The sequence below is a fragment of the Canis lupus genome, chromosome 16 (assembly GCF_048164855.1).
Source record: "Canis lupus baileyi chromosome 16, mCanLup2.hap1, whole genome shotgun sequence".
In the NCBI taxonomy this organism is placed as follows: Eukaryota; Metazoa; Chordata; class Mammalia; order Carnivora; family Canidae; genus Canis; species Canis lupus.
Window position 1 is genome coordinate 1,014,696 of NC_132853.1, and position 12,522 is coordinate 1,027,217.

Here is a 12,522-nt window from a genome sequence, read left to right on the forward strand (position 1 = left end):
GTTACACTTTCTTCAGACAGATCTTTCTCATTTCTTTTTACTTTTTTCTATCAGATTTATTCCCAAATATTTTTTAGACTTTTTTTTTTTTGGAAGAAAAAACAATTTTTTAAAAAAGATTTTATTTATTCACTTGAAAGAAAGAGAGGGAGCATGCAAGAGAGAGCACAGCAGGGGGAGGAGCAGAGAGAGAAGGAGCAGCAGACCCCCCACACACACACCCCAAGCAGGGACCCTCACAGGAAGGGCTATTCTGGGATTACGACCTGAGAGGACCAGACGCTTAACCAAAAGAGCCACCCAGGTACCTCTAGTTTATTATTTTTTTAAGATTATTTATTTATTTATTTGAGAGTGGGCTGGGAAGGGACAAAAAATCTGAAGCAGAATCTCTACTGAGCGCAGAGCCCAATGTGGAGCTCAATCCCATGACTAAGTGTGAACTCATGACTTGAACCATAACCAAGAGTCAGATGCTTAATCACCTGAGCCACCCAAGCACCACAAAACAATGATTTATTTTTTTAATGAAGTTACCAAGCTGCTGAATCTTAAGGCCTCAACAAATGTTGCACCTTAGTATTTTCATTGAACAATAAGACCTTCTATCTTGATTTCCTGGGAAATAGCAATTTTGTTTCTTTAGTTGTTTCCATATCCTGAACAGCCATGGCAAATGGTTTAACATGGTGGCTACTGCTTTGAGGGGATTTTAAGCAGATGAATTCTCTTTTCCCTCATAACGGCTGCTGGAATTCATCAAAAGTTCATCCATACATCAAGACTTCTCTATCCTGGTGGGCCAGAATCCTGCTTTGGCTGCCAGGGCTTCAATCAGCTAAATATGATATTCCTGAAATCTCATGGATTTACTTTGTGTCATTTTTAAATATTTCCATAAGCAATGTTCTGAACAGATGATCTCCTCAGGTTTTACTTCTCTTGTTATGAAGTCTTTAACAAAGTCCAAAAAGTAGATTGCTATAAGTTTATTGTAGGTTTCAAGAAAATCATTAAACTGTTTGGTCTGATCAGATTCTGGTAATTGTGCTGCCATATGCTTTTGGTATGTTTATACCTTTTCTAATGCATGAGTTTCCTTATTTTTTTGGAAAATTAGTTCTCCAAACTTTGTTTGAATGTCTCCAATGAGGCCTGATTTCTTACTGGAGCATAGGCTCTCATATCCTATACCCATGAGAGGCTGGGAGGCTTCCTGACAATCCAAGTACAGACAGAGAGTCTGGGTCAGGATAAGTGCTACAGTGGCTAGATGGTTAGACTTTCTTGCCATGGCCAAAGGAAATTTTTTACTCCACTATATTTTTCTACTGCAGGGTAAATATTAATATTTGTATTAGGTATCTTATACCTAGCCACTTTGATACATCTTCATAGTTTAAACGCTCTCAGATGAGTACCTTGGATTTTCCTAGATAGCCAAACAAGTCAACTAAAAAATAATGGCAAGTGAAATATTATGCCTCTTTCATTATTTTTGCTTTTTCACTGGCTTTCGCTACCATCTGAGTACTATAGCTTAATAGTGGTAACAGAGGCCGTCCTTGACGTGTCTTTGGCCTAATTGGTGGAATGGGATGCTTATATTCAAAGTTTTCTAGACAGGTATTATTTAAAAGTGTAGAATGAAGGCTCCACAGGTATTTAGTCAAAAATTTCATTTATATAAAGACATTCCATGGGCAAAGAAGAGAAAAAAACCTAAGGAGTTGCTGAAGATACAAATGAAAAAGAATCTCTAGAAAGAGAAATTGAGAAACTCAGACAAATTAGACTAGCAGAATTTCCTTTAAAAAAATTATGCTGAGTAAAACAAGTCAATCGGAAAAGGACAAACATTATATGGTCTCATTCATTTGGGGAATATAAATATTAGTGAAAGGGAATAAGGGGAAAGGAGAGAAAATGAGTGAACATATCAGTGAGGGTGACAAAACATGAGAGACACCTAACTCTGGGAAATGAACAAGGGGTAGTGGAAGGGGAATTGGGTGGGGGGTTGGGGTGACTGGGTGATGGGCACTGAGGGGAGCACTTGGCGGGATGAGCACTGGGTGTTATGCTATATGCTGGCAAATTGAACTCCAATAAAAAATTTTTTTTTTAATTTACCTAAGGACACATGGAAAAATATTAGTGTCTCATGTAGAAAGCAACTTGGAATTTTCTTATTTTTGTCTTATTGGATTTTACTCCCTCTTTCTAGATTTTCTTGAAATAAATACTCTTTAAAATCAGAACAAATATTAATGAGCATTTTTATGACCTGGAAATTAGGGAAGAATCTGACTTGATGAAGTTGCCCTTCACATCTCTCCAACTGCTTCTCCACACCCCGTCCACAAAGGCACAGACATGGAAACAAAGAACTATAGCAGCGAATCAGGCTTTGTCCTCCTGGGCATCTCTTCCAGTCCTCAGCTACAGAAACCACTCTTTGCCATCTTCCTCATCATGTACCTGGTCACTGTCGTGGGCAATGTACTCATCATCTTGGTTATCCAGTCTGACTCCCGACTCCATACTCCTATGTACTTTTTCCTCAGCAACTTGTCCTTCACAGATATCTGCTTCACAACAGTGATTGTGCCCAACATGCTGGCAAACCTACTATCAGAGACCAAGGTTATCTCCTTTGTGGGTTGTCTGATCCAGATGTATTTCTTCATGGCCTTTGCAAACACTGACAGTTACCTTCTGGCCTCTATGGCCATAGATAGGCTGGTGGCCATCTGCAACCCCTTCCACTATGAAAGGGTCATGAACCCACGGCGTTGTCTCCTCATGCTGCTGGGCTCTTGCACCATCTCCCACCTGCACTCCCTGCTCCGAGTGCTACTCATGTCCCGCCTGTCCTTCTGTGCCTCTCATGTCATTAAGCACTTTTTTTGTGATACCCAACCTGTACTAAAGCTATCCTGCTCTGACACATCCTCCAACCAGATTGTGGTCATGACTGAGACCCTGGCCGTCATCACAACCCCCTTCCTGTGCATCCTCTTCTCCTACCTGCGAATCATCATCACTGTGCTCAGAATTCCCTCTGCAGCTGGGAAGTGGAAGGCCTTCTCTACCTGTGGCTCCCACCTCACTGTAGTGGCTTTGTTCTATGGGAGTGTCATCTATGTCTACTTTAGGCCCCTGTCCATGTACTCAGTGGTGAAGGACCGGGTAGCCACAGTTATGTACACAGTAGTGACACCCATGCTGAACCCCTTCATCTATAGCCTGAGGAACAAAGATATGAAGAGGGGTTTGATTAAATTAAGGGACAGAATTCACTCATAGAAAGAGCAAATAGAGAGTGCTTGGGTGGCTCAGTCAGTTAAATGCCTGCCTTCGACTCAAGTAATAATCCCAAGGTCCTGGGATCATGCCCTGCATTGGGCTCCCTGCTCTGAGGGGAGCCTGCTTTTCCCTCTTCCTCTGCCTGCCACTCCCCCTCCCTGCCTATGCGTTTTCTCTTGCTCTGTCAAAATAAATAAATAAAATATTTTTAAATAGAAAGAGAAAATAAATGGAACACTATCATTAGGAGGTGACCTAAGGGATGATCACATTATCTTTCCCATCTACCCATTTGTCACATGGCACCCAAAGAGATCATAAAAGATATTGTGGAAAGCAATAAGAGCCTTGACTGGAAGCTAGAACAGTTAGTTTCTATCAACAACATTGACCAATTATGTGCAATCCCAGGCCAAGTACTGACTGAATCCACATTTCAGGGAAAACATTTCTGCCAGCTATATAAATAAAGTATCTTGAAGTGGAATAAAGCTAAGCCTCTTCTATGGGTTTGACTTTCTCTATTACTCAAGAAAGTACAAAGTCTTTCTAGTCTTTGAGAATAAGAATTCTCAAAGTTTTGAGAATAAGAAACACAGGAATTTGGTAGGAAATTGGGAAAGATTTCTTGGAATAATGACCTAAGATTGTCTTTAAGGATGGATTGATTTTGAAAGATAAAAGTTCAATAGGAAAGGGGCAGATCACTGCAAATAGTTTAAACCACACAAGGGGAAGAGACATAAACACTACAATGTGTTTGAGGGACAGTAGAAAGCCCTGTGAGGCTTGTTCAGTTTAAGAACAGAGAGAATAAGGCTAGAGAGATGAAGGAATCTACAAAGCAGATTTAGTGCCCACTCCAACACTAAGAAGTCCTCACAAAGAAATCTCAGCCCTTGACTACTTTTTTTTCCCTTCCCCCTTGCTTCTGCCTTTGGCCACATGGCCATGATCCTCACTGAAATGCCCTTTTTATCCTGGGGCAAAAAAGCAATGTGTGTCAGTCAGGATAAGCTAGGTTGTGCTGAGGAAACAAACAATGTCAAAATCCTTGGACCTTGATTATGAAAGATGTATTTCTTATTGACACTGCATGTTCACCACTGAAAAGCATGAGGGTGCTGCTCATCTTAAACAGGCACCAAAGCTGATGGAGTAGACACCATTTTAAACACTAATCATGACTCCATCAGAAGTTGAGGAAAACTTGAAGATTTTGCACTGGCGTCTAAATACTCTGGTCTAGATGTGATTCATGTCACTGTGGCCACCACTCATTTTCAACAACTAATCTCACAACCCATCCCAAACACAAGGATCCCAACAGGCACAATTCAACAGTGCATCTGTCTTTTTGTTTTGTTTTTTTTGTTTGTTTGTTTTTGTTTTTTTTATTGGAGTTCAATTTGCCAACATATAGCATAACACCCAGGGCTCATCCCATCTGTCAAATGGGGACCCAAAATGATTGAATAAATGGATTTAATGACTTCTACACAACACTAATAGCACACGAATACACAAGTGTGAATTTGTTGCTTAATCAATTGTAGCTGATTATCAATTTCAATAACACAAATAACACAAGACTCTATACTGTCTGTGGAGTCCTGCCTAATATATCCTCAAGTTTGAACAACCTTTAGCTTGTATTAATCATAAGTTTGCTGAAGACAGGAACTTAACTTGAATATCAGACTTTTGGCCTTAACGATATAACCAGAGGTGTATGGTTGCCTAATGGAACACAGAGATACGTAGGGCCCCACATTAAGACCCCTGCCATTACTGCTACTGTGAACTGTCTAGTGGTCAGGAAGCAACCAGCAATCCAGGAAACAAACTCAAGTTGCACTTGCCTTCATATTGTACAAGCATGCCTGGCTTTTACCACTATCTCTCACCAGTCACTCAACTTTTGGGATGCTGGCCTACAAGGTCTGTACTCTTTCTACTTCCTCTATTCCTGTGCCATAGTTTTACCCAAGTATATGCAACCACCTTAAAAAGTGAATAATGCCTGGCATATAGGGAATACACAAATTCATTAATTATACCTTCAGTAAATTCTAAACATAAGTCAGTCATTCGGTTCCAGGAAACCAAACATATTTTTTTCTGGGTCCCCTCTGCCTTCAGTCCCAGACTCCTTTTTCTCAACAAGACATAATCACTAAGAAATCAAGGTCTTTGGGGTGCCTGGGTGACTCAGTTGGTTAAGTGTCTGGCATTGTGGGATTGAGTTCACATCGAGCTCCCTCCTCAGTGTGGATCTGCTTGTCCCTCTCCCCCTGCCCCTCTCCTATGCTCCTGCTCTTTCTCTTTCTCCCAAATAAATAAAGTCTTTTTTTTAAAAAAAGAAATTAAGATATTTTAGGTATAATCCTACAGGTATTCCATAAAATACATGACAAGTGACTGTGAGATAACATGTTGGCATAAGTTACCAATCTGGCCCCCAGGTTAGTACCCGCATTCTCAGTCACAGCCAGAGTGCTGCTTCTGTCAGAACAGGAGGCATTTTCCACAGGATCTCGTGCTATCCTTCAAAAGGGTAAGGTGATGTTGGCAGGTAGTATTGAAAAATTTAATCAAAGCTTTATTATCCAAAGGAGCCTCGATGAATGTGGAAATTTGCTAATAAATATTGGTAAGAATGAAATAAATCCCTTCTGAAAGTACATAGTATCAGAGCAAAGGTCTAAGGAGGCTTTCTGAACACCTTGCCAGGTCAGGTGAGATACTTCTATCTGGCCCTTGGGGGTAGACCTGGAAATCCCTTCACAGCTGCTCCTCCCACCTTATAGATAGATACCTGCAAGGCTGGTGAATGGTGAATACAACAGTGCAATAATACTAGAATCATGTTCTTTAATGAGGAAACTGTGAAAGGAAATATACTGGGTCCTTCTACAGCAAGCTCATTACATATATGTAAATATTAGAGATTTCACTCTACTGAGTTAAGAACAATTATTTCTTTGGACAAGTTCTGCCTACTTATCATAATGAGTGACATAAATAAGGAGAGGTATCAATCATGAATACTGAAGAGGACCTAGATAAGAGTGGAGTATTTTTGACATTGAAGAGTCTGATAGAGAAGGTATTAGCTAAGAAGACAGAAAAGGAGTAGTCAGATAATCCAAGAGTAGAATTCTCAAGAGATGAGGATATGGATATATAAGCACACACACACAGAGCAGAATAATCTCCTCCCAGCCAAGCAATCTCCAGGAAATTTCCATCAGAACTTACACATGAAAGAAAGAAATGAGCTAGTTAGGATGAACTTGGTTTGCAATGTTAAATACAAACACCACTGAGCTTGTCCAGAACCATTGCATTCCCTGAATAGAAAATGTGTTCTGAAGGTCATTGTTTCTGGATATATCAGGAATTTCAGACACATGCCATAAGGTAGTTCTTAGGGGCATACCCAGAAACTCAGATCATCTGAGCCAGAGTCTTACTGATCTGCATCATAGGTAACCCTAGGCTTGCTGCACAAGACATAAATAATCAGAGTTTAATGGAACTGAGGATGTTCAAAAGATGAAGGTGAAACAAGCCAGTTCCCCATTGGCATAAAGAATTTGAGGACCTGGTAAAACTACTTTGACCATCATCAGCTCTCAGATTCCTGCCAGAATACCTTAGGGTTTTTATTTTATTTATTTATTTTTTTATTTTTTTATTTATTTTATTTTATTTTTTTTTACCTTAGGGTTTTTAGATCCCCTTATCCAATCCATCCACCACCAAGCCCTGCCCTAACCCAACAAACACCTGCCCCTTGTTAGGGAGGTGGGATAACTGTTACTTAAATCAGAGGCAGCCTAGCAGTCAGAAACCAGGTAAAGAACCATAAGAAGGGCTCCCACTCCAGCACCAACCTAACAGTCACTCTGGTAAGTCAGAGGACTACTCTGCCTCACTTTGAAGTTGAGGACAGTTACCCATACACAGGGCCACCCTGGAGCCGCTGTAAACTGAGAACCTGAGATCAGGTGGAGCTTGTGAACTGAAGCACTGTACACAACAGAAAAGACTGGATCAGGTGATGGAATAACATCTTTGCATCCGCCCCCCCCCTTGTAACAATAAAATCATGTCTAGCTATTTTTAAATATATATCTTTCAGTATGTGAGTGAATAAATGAACAATGTTATATCCAGACAATGACATTTAGTACAAACAATAAATGAGCTTAAAGTCTGGAAAACACATGGAGAAAACTTAAATGGATATTACTTAACGAACGAAGTCAGTCTGAAAAGGCTCAATGCTATATGATTCCATTATATGAAATTCTGGAAAAGGTAAACCGTGGAGATAGTAAAACATCTCTGGTCACCAGGGCATAGGTGGAAGGGAGAAACAAATAGGCAAAACACCAAGGACTTTAAGGACTGGGAAACTATATATATATGAGAAACTATCATATTCTTTTTTTTCTTTTTTTTTATTGGAGTTCTATGTGTCAACATATAGCATAACACCCAGTGCTCATCCCGTCAAGTGCCCCCCCTCAGTGCCCATCACCCAGTCACCCCAACCCCCCACCCACTTCCCCTTCCACTACCCCCTGTTCACTTCCCAGAGTTAGTGTCTCTCATGTTTTGTCACCCTTACTGATATTTTCACTCATTTCCTCTCCTTTCCCTTTATTCCCTTTCACTATTTTTTATATTCCCCAAATGAATGAGAACATATAATGTTTGTCCTTCTCTGATTGACTTATTTCACTCAGCATAATACGCTCCAGGTCCATCCACGTTGAAGCAAATGGTGGGTATTTGTCGTTTCTAATGACGGAGTAATATTCCATTGTATACATAGACCACATCTTCTTTATCCATTCATCTTTTGATGGATACCGAGGCTCCTTCCACAGTTTGGCTATTGGGGACATTGCTGCTAGAAACATCGGGGTGCAGGTGTCTCGGTTTTTCACTGCATCTGTATCTTTGGGGTAAATCCCCAGCAGTGCAATTGCTGGGTCGTAGGGCAGATCTATTTTTAACTCTTTGAGGAACCTCCACACAGTTTTCCAGAGTGGCTGCACCAGTTCACATTCCCACCAACAGTGTAAGAGGGTTCCCCTTTCTCCACATCCTCTCCAACATTTGTGGTTTCCTGCCTTGTTAATGTTCCCCATTCTCACTGGTGTGAGGTGGTATCTCACTGTGGTTTTGATTGGTATTTCCCTGATGGCAAGTGATGCAGAGCATTTTCTCATGTGCATGTTGGCCATGTCTATGTCTTCCTCTGTGAGATTTCTGTTCATGTCTTTGGCCCATTTCATGATTGGATTGTTTGTTTCTTTGCTGTTGAGTTTCATAAGTTCTTTATAGATCTTGGAAACTAGCCCTTTATCTGATATGTCATTTGCAAATATCTCCTCCCATTCTGCAGGTTGTCTTTTAGTTTTGTTGACTGTATCCTTTGCTGTGCAAAAGCTTCTTATCTTGATGAAGTCCCAATAGTACATTTTTGCTTTTGTTTCTTTAGCCTTCGTGGATGTATCTTGCAAGAACTTACTGTAGCCGAGTTCAAAAAGGGTGTTGCCTGTGTTCTCCTCTAGGATTTTGATGGAATCTTGTCTCACATTTAGATCTTTCATCCATTTTGAGTTTATCTTTGTGTATGGTGAAAGAGAATGGTCCACTTTCATTCTTCTGCATGTGGATGTCCAATTTTCCCAGCACCATTTATTGAAGAGACTGTCTTTTTTCCAGTGGATAGTCTTTCTAAACTATGGATTTGAGTGATGATGATGTGTCAGTGGAGTTAATCAATTACGCCAACTGTAGCATTCTTGTAGGGGTATTGATAATTAGGGGATTTGGTGCATGTGTAGGGACTGCAAGTATGTAGGAACTCTATGTATGTAATAATTTTGCTGTGGTCCTGTACCTGCTCTGAATACCTTAAGTCCGCCAAAGGAAAAAAAATTTAAATATCCGGGAACAATCAACAAAACCCCCCAAAAAAGAATGATCCTTTTTAGGAAATGGGCAGAAAACACCATTTGCTTCGATGTAAATGGAACTGGAGGGTATCATGCTGTGTGAAATAGGTCAGTCGGAGAAGGACAATCATTATATGGTTTCACTCATGTGTGGAATATAAGACAGAGTGACGGGGATTATAAGGGAAAGGAAGGGAACCGAGTGGGAAAAATTAGAGAGGGAGACAAACCATGAGAGACTCCTAACTGGGAAACAAAGAAAGGATTGAGGAAGGGGAGGTGGGTGAGAGGATGGGGTAACTGGGTGATGGGCACTGAGGAGGGGACTTGATAGGAAGAGCACTGGGTGTTATACTATATGTTGGCACATTGAATTTAAATTAATCTCATAAGATTTTAATAAATCTTTTAAATTTTTTAAGATTATTTATTTATTTATTTATTCATGAGAGACACACCGAGAGAGGCAGAGACATAGGCAGAGGGAAAAGCAGGCTCCCCACGGGGATCCTGATGTGGGACTTGATCCCAGGACCCCAGGATCATGACCTGAGTCAAAGGCAGATGCTCAACCACTGAGCCACCCAGGCTTCCCCCCCAAATTTTTTTTAAATTTTAAAAAAATATAAAATAGGCAGAAGACATAAAGAGATGTTTCCAAAGATGAAATACAGATGGCCAACAGACACATGAAAAGATGCTTAACATCATTGATCTGGGAAATGCAAATCAAAATTACAATAAGATATCACCTCAAACATGTCAGAATGGTTATAAACAACAACACAAGAAACAACAGGTGTTGGTGATGATGTGGAGAATGGGAATCCTGTTGCACTATGGGTAGGAATGCAAACTGGTACAACCAGCATGGAGGTACCGCAAAAGGTTAATAATAGAGCTGCCCTATGATCCAGCTTTGTACTAGTAGGTATTTATCCAAAGAAAACTAATTCCAAGGGAAACATATACCCTGATTTCTATAGCAGCATTATCAGCAATAGCCAAAATATGAAAACACTCCAAGTAACTTCCACTGATGAATGGTATATATGTATATACCACCTCATATATATATATGATTTTATATATATAATTTTATTTTACATATATATAAAAGAGATTATATATATTATATATATAATGGATTACTACTCAGTCATCAAAGAGAATGAGATGTTTCCATTTACAACAACATGGATGGTGCTAGAGAGTGTTATGCTTAGGGAAGTAAGTCTGTCAGAGAATCACAAATACCATATGATTTCACTCACATGTGGAATTTAACAAACCAAACAATCGAGCAGAGGAAAAAGAGAGAGAGAGGCAAACCAAGAAACAGACACTTAACTATAGAGAACAAACTGATGGTTACTAGAGAAGAGGGATGGGATGGGTTAAATAGGTGATGAGATTAAGGAGTATGCCTGTGGTGATGAGCACCAGGGGCTGTATGGAAGTGTTGAATCACTGAAACTAATATTACACTATATGTTTATTACCAGAATTAAAATAGAATATTTTTTCTATTCTATTAGAATAGATTTTATTATCTAAACCTGTGCAACGATGCAAAAGCTCACACACCCTGGAGGAGGTAGAGCCAGTGTCTGAATCTATTCATTCTGGTTCCAGAGCCTGTATCTTAATTTAATCCCTTTCCCATAATACTACACCTGCGCCTAGATACAGTCATGCATGCAGACAGAACTTCAGAGATGTCAGAGGCCATCACCTTTCCTTCCAGGTAGGCACACATAAGCCTATCCACAGACACGCACGGGAACACATACATGAACAGAGAGCATGCATGTGTGCATGAAAACACATGTTCGTGTACATAGTTCACATACATGTGAATCGAACACCTGCACCCTTGTTGCTACATTGCCCTAATTACCTTCCCCAAATATAAGACTATACCTCTAGAGCCCAGGTTCCCCAAGGCTCAGAGCTCAGTGAGGACATCAGATGTTCTTCTCTCTTGGGAAGACCACAGGGCCAATGCCCCCAGGGCTCTGGCATTAATGGAGGACAGGTCTCTGGGTCTCCCCTTCCATCACCAATATCCACTGTATTTAGAAGAGACAGCACTGTTCTGGAACTAGATCTGCACTTGCCCTGCCCTGCTTCCTCACAGATTCAGAGTCTGACCTCAACTCCCTGGCAGGCCCTGAGACTGGTCAGGACCCGGACTCTTCTCTGTCAAGCCCACAGGTAGGCAGGCTGAGGGGTCTTTGGGAACAGAGACTGGGGGTCAACCTCTTCATATGATCTTCCTCCCTTTTCTTCATCCTAGCTTCTCTCCGCCATCCCAAAAGCCAATAGATTTCACCTCTCTCTTTCTCTTCGTTCATATGTCACATATTTCCGGAGAACACACTCTGTGCAGGCACTGGTCCCTGTCTTTAAAGGCTACAGCCCACATCATACCAACCAAGAGACTCAGAGTTATCTCTCCAAGAAACCAGGCCAGCAGGAAAACAAGTGAATGAGAAAGCTAGCATAATGCAGAGGATAAGAGCACGCTCTCTCAAGCTGGACTCCACCATCCTCTAGCTGTGTGGACTTATGTAAGTCACTTGGATTCCTTGTGCCTCACTTTCCTCATCTGTGAAAAGGAGTATTATAAAAACTAAATGACTTAATGTATGTCAACTTCTTAAAGCAGTGTCTAGCACATGTAAGCACGATGTCACTGCTAACTATTCCATTACCCTCACGGAGAATACCTACAGGAAGGGGCTGCAATGACGTGGATGTCTCTGGTAGGAGACATCTGGATGAGGCACTGACAGCTCAGCAGAAAGACTCAAGAGACTGTGTTTCAGCAAAAGTCCCACTTTCCCACTCTAAGCACTTCTGGTCCATCAGAGGGATCCCAAGTGTATGTTGAGACAGATAGAAGACAATAATTCACACAAATGAATTGAGGAGGCATATTTCCAATGTCCACTTGCCTTGGAATCTATAATTTACCAGCTGGGAATGGCTGAGTTAAGTTCTAATATCATATAGGAGTGAAAACTAGGCATAAAGAAGAGATTTCAGAGAATCGAAAAGAGAAGGACCACACCAGGAAAGGGATCCCCAAGCAGGATGTCATCCATTCAAGGAGCTCATATTTGTTTGCCCCTCTGTTGGAGTGGGAAGAGGGTAATCAGGGAGAAGCTGGGTTCTAAAAACCTGGCCCAGGGCAGTCTAAGTTCAGGTATTGATGCTACAAAGGGAGAGA

General features: G+C 40.8%; 1 protein-coding gene and 1 pseudogene across 1 annotated transcript; one reads left to right on the forward strand and one right to left on the reverse strand.

Annotated features, from left to right (window-relative positions):
* Nucleotides 1-778: 778 nt before the first annotated feature.
* On the reverse strand, nucleotides 779-1,057 carry LOC140605630 (mitochondrial import inner membrane translocase subunit Tim9 pseudogene; annotated as a pseudogene).
* A 1,224-nt stretch (nucleotides 1,058-2,281) lies between these two features.
* On the forward strand, nucleotides 2,282-3,309 carry LOC140607396 (olfactory receptor 1L4). Its single transcript, XM_072782155.1, has one exon. It carries the CDS (start codon nucleotides 2,377-2,379, stop codon nucleotides 3,307-3,309), a length of 933 nt encoding a protein of 310 aa, XP_072638256.1. The 5' UTR covers nucleotides 2,282-2,376.
* Nucleotides 3,310-12,522: the final 9,213 nt, after the last annotated feature.

Bases quoted from the DNA above. Each gene is read 5' to 3' on its own strand.
- LOC140607396 (XM_072782155.1), top strand. From the start codon at position 2,377: ATGGAAACAAAGAACTATAGCAGCGAATCAGGCTTTGTCCTCCTGGGC.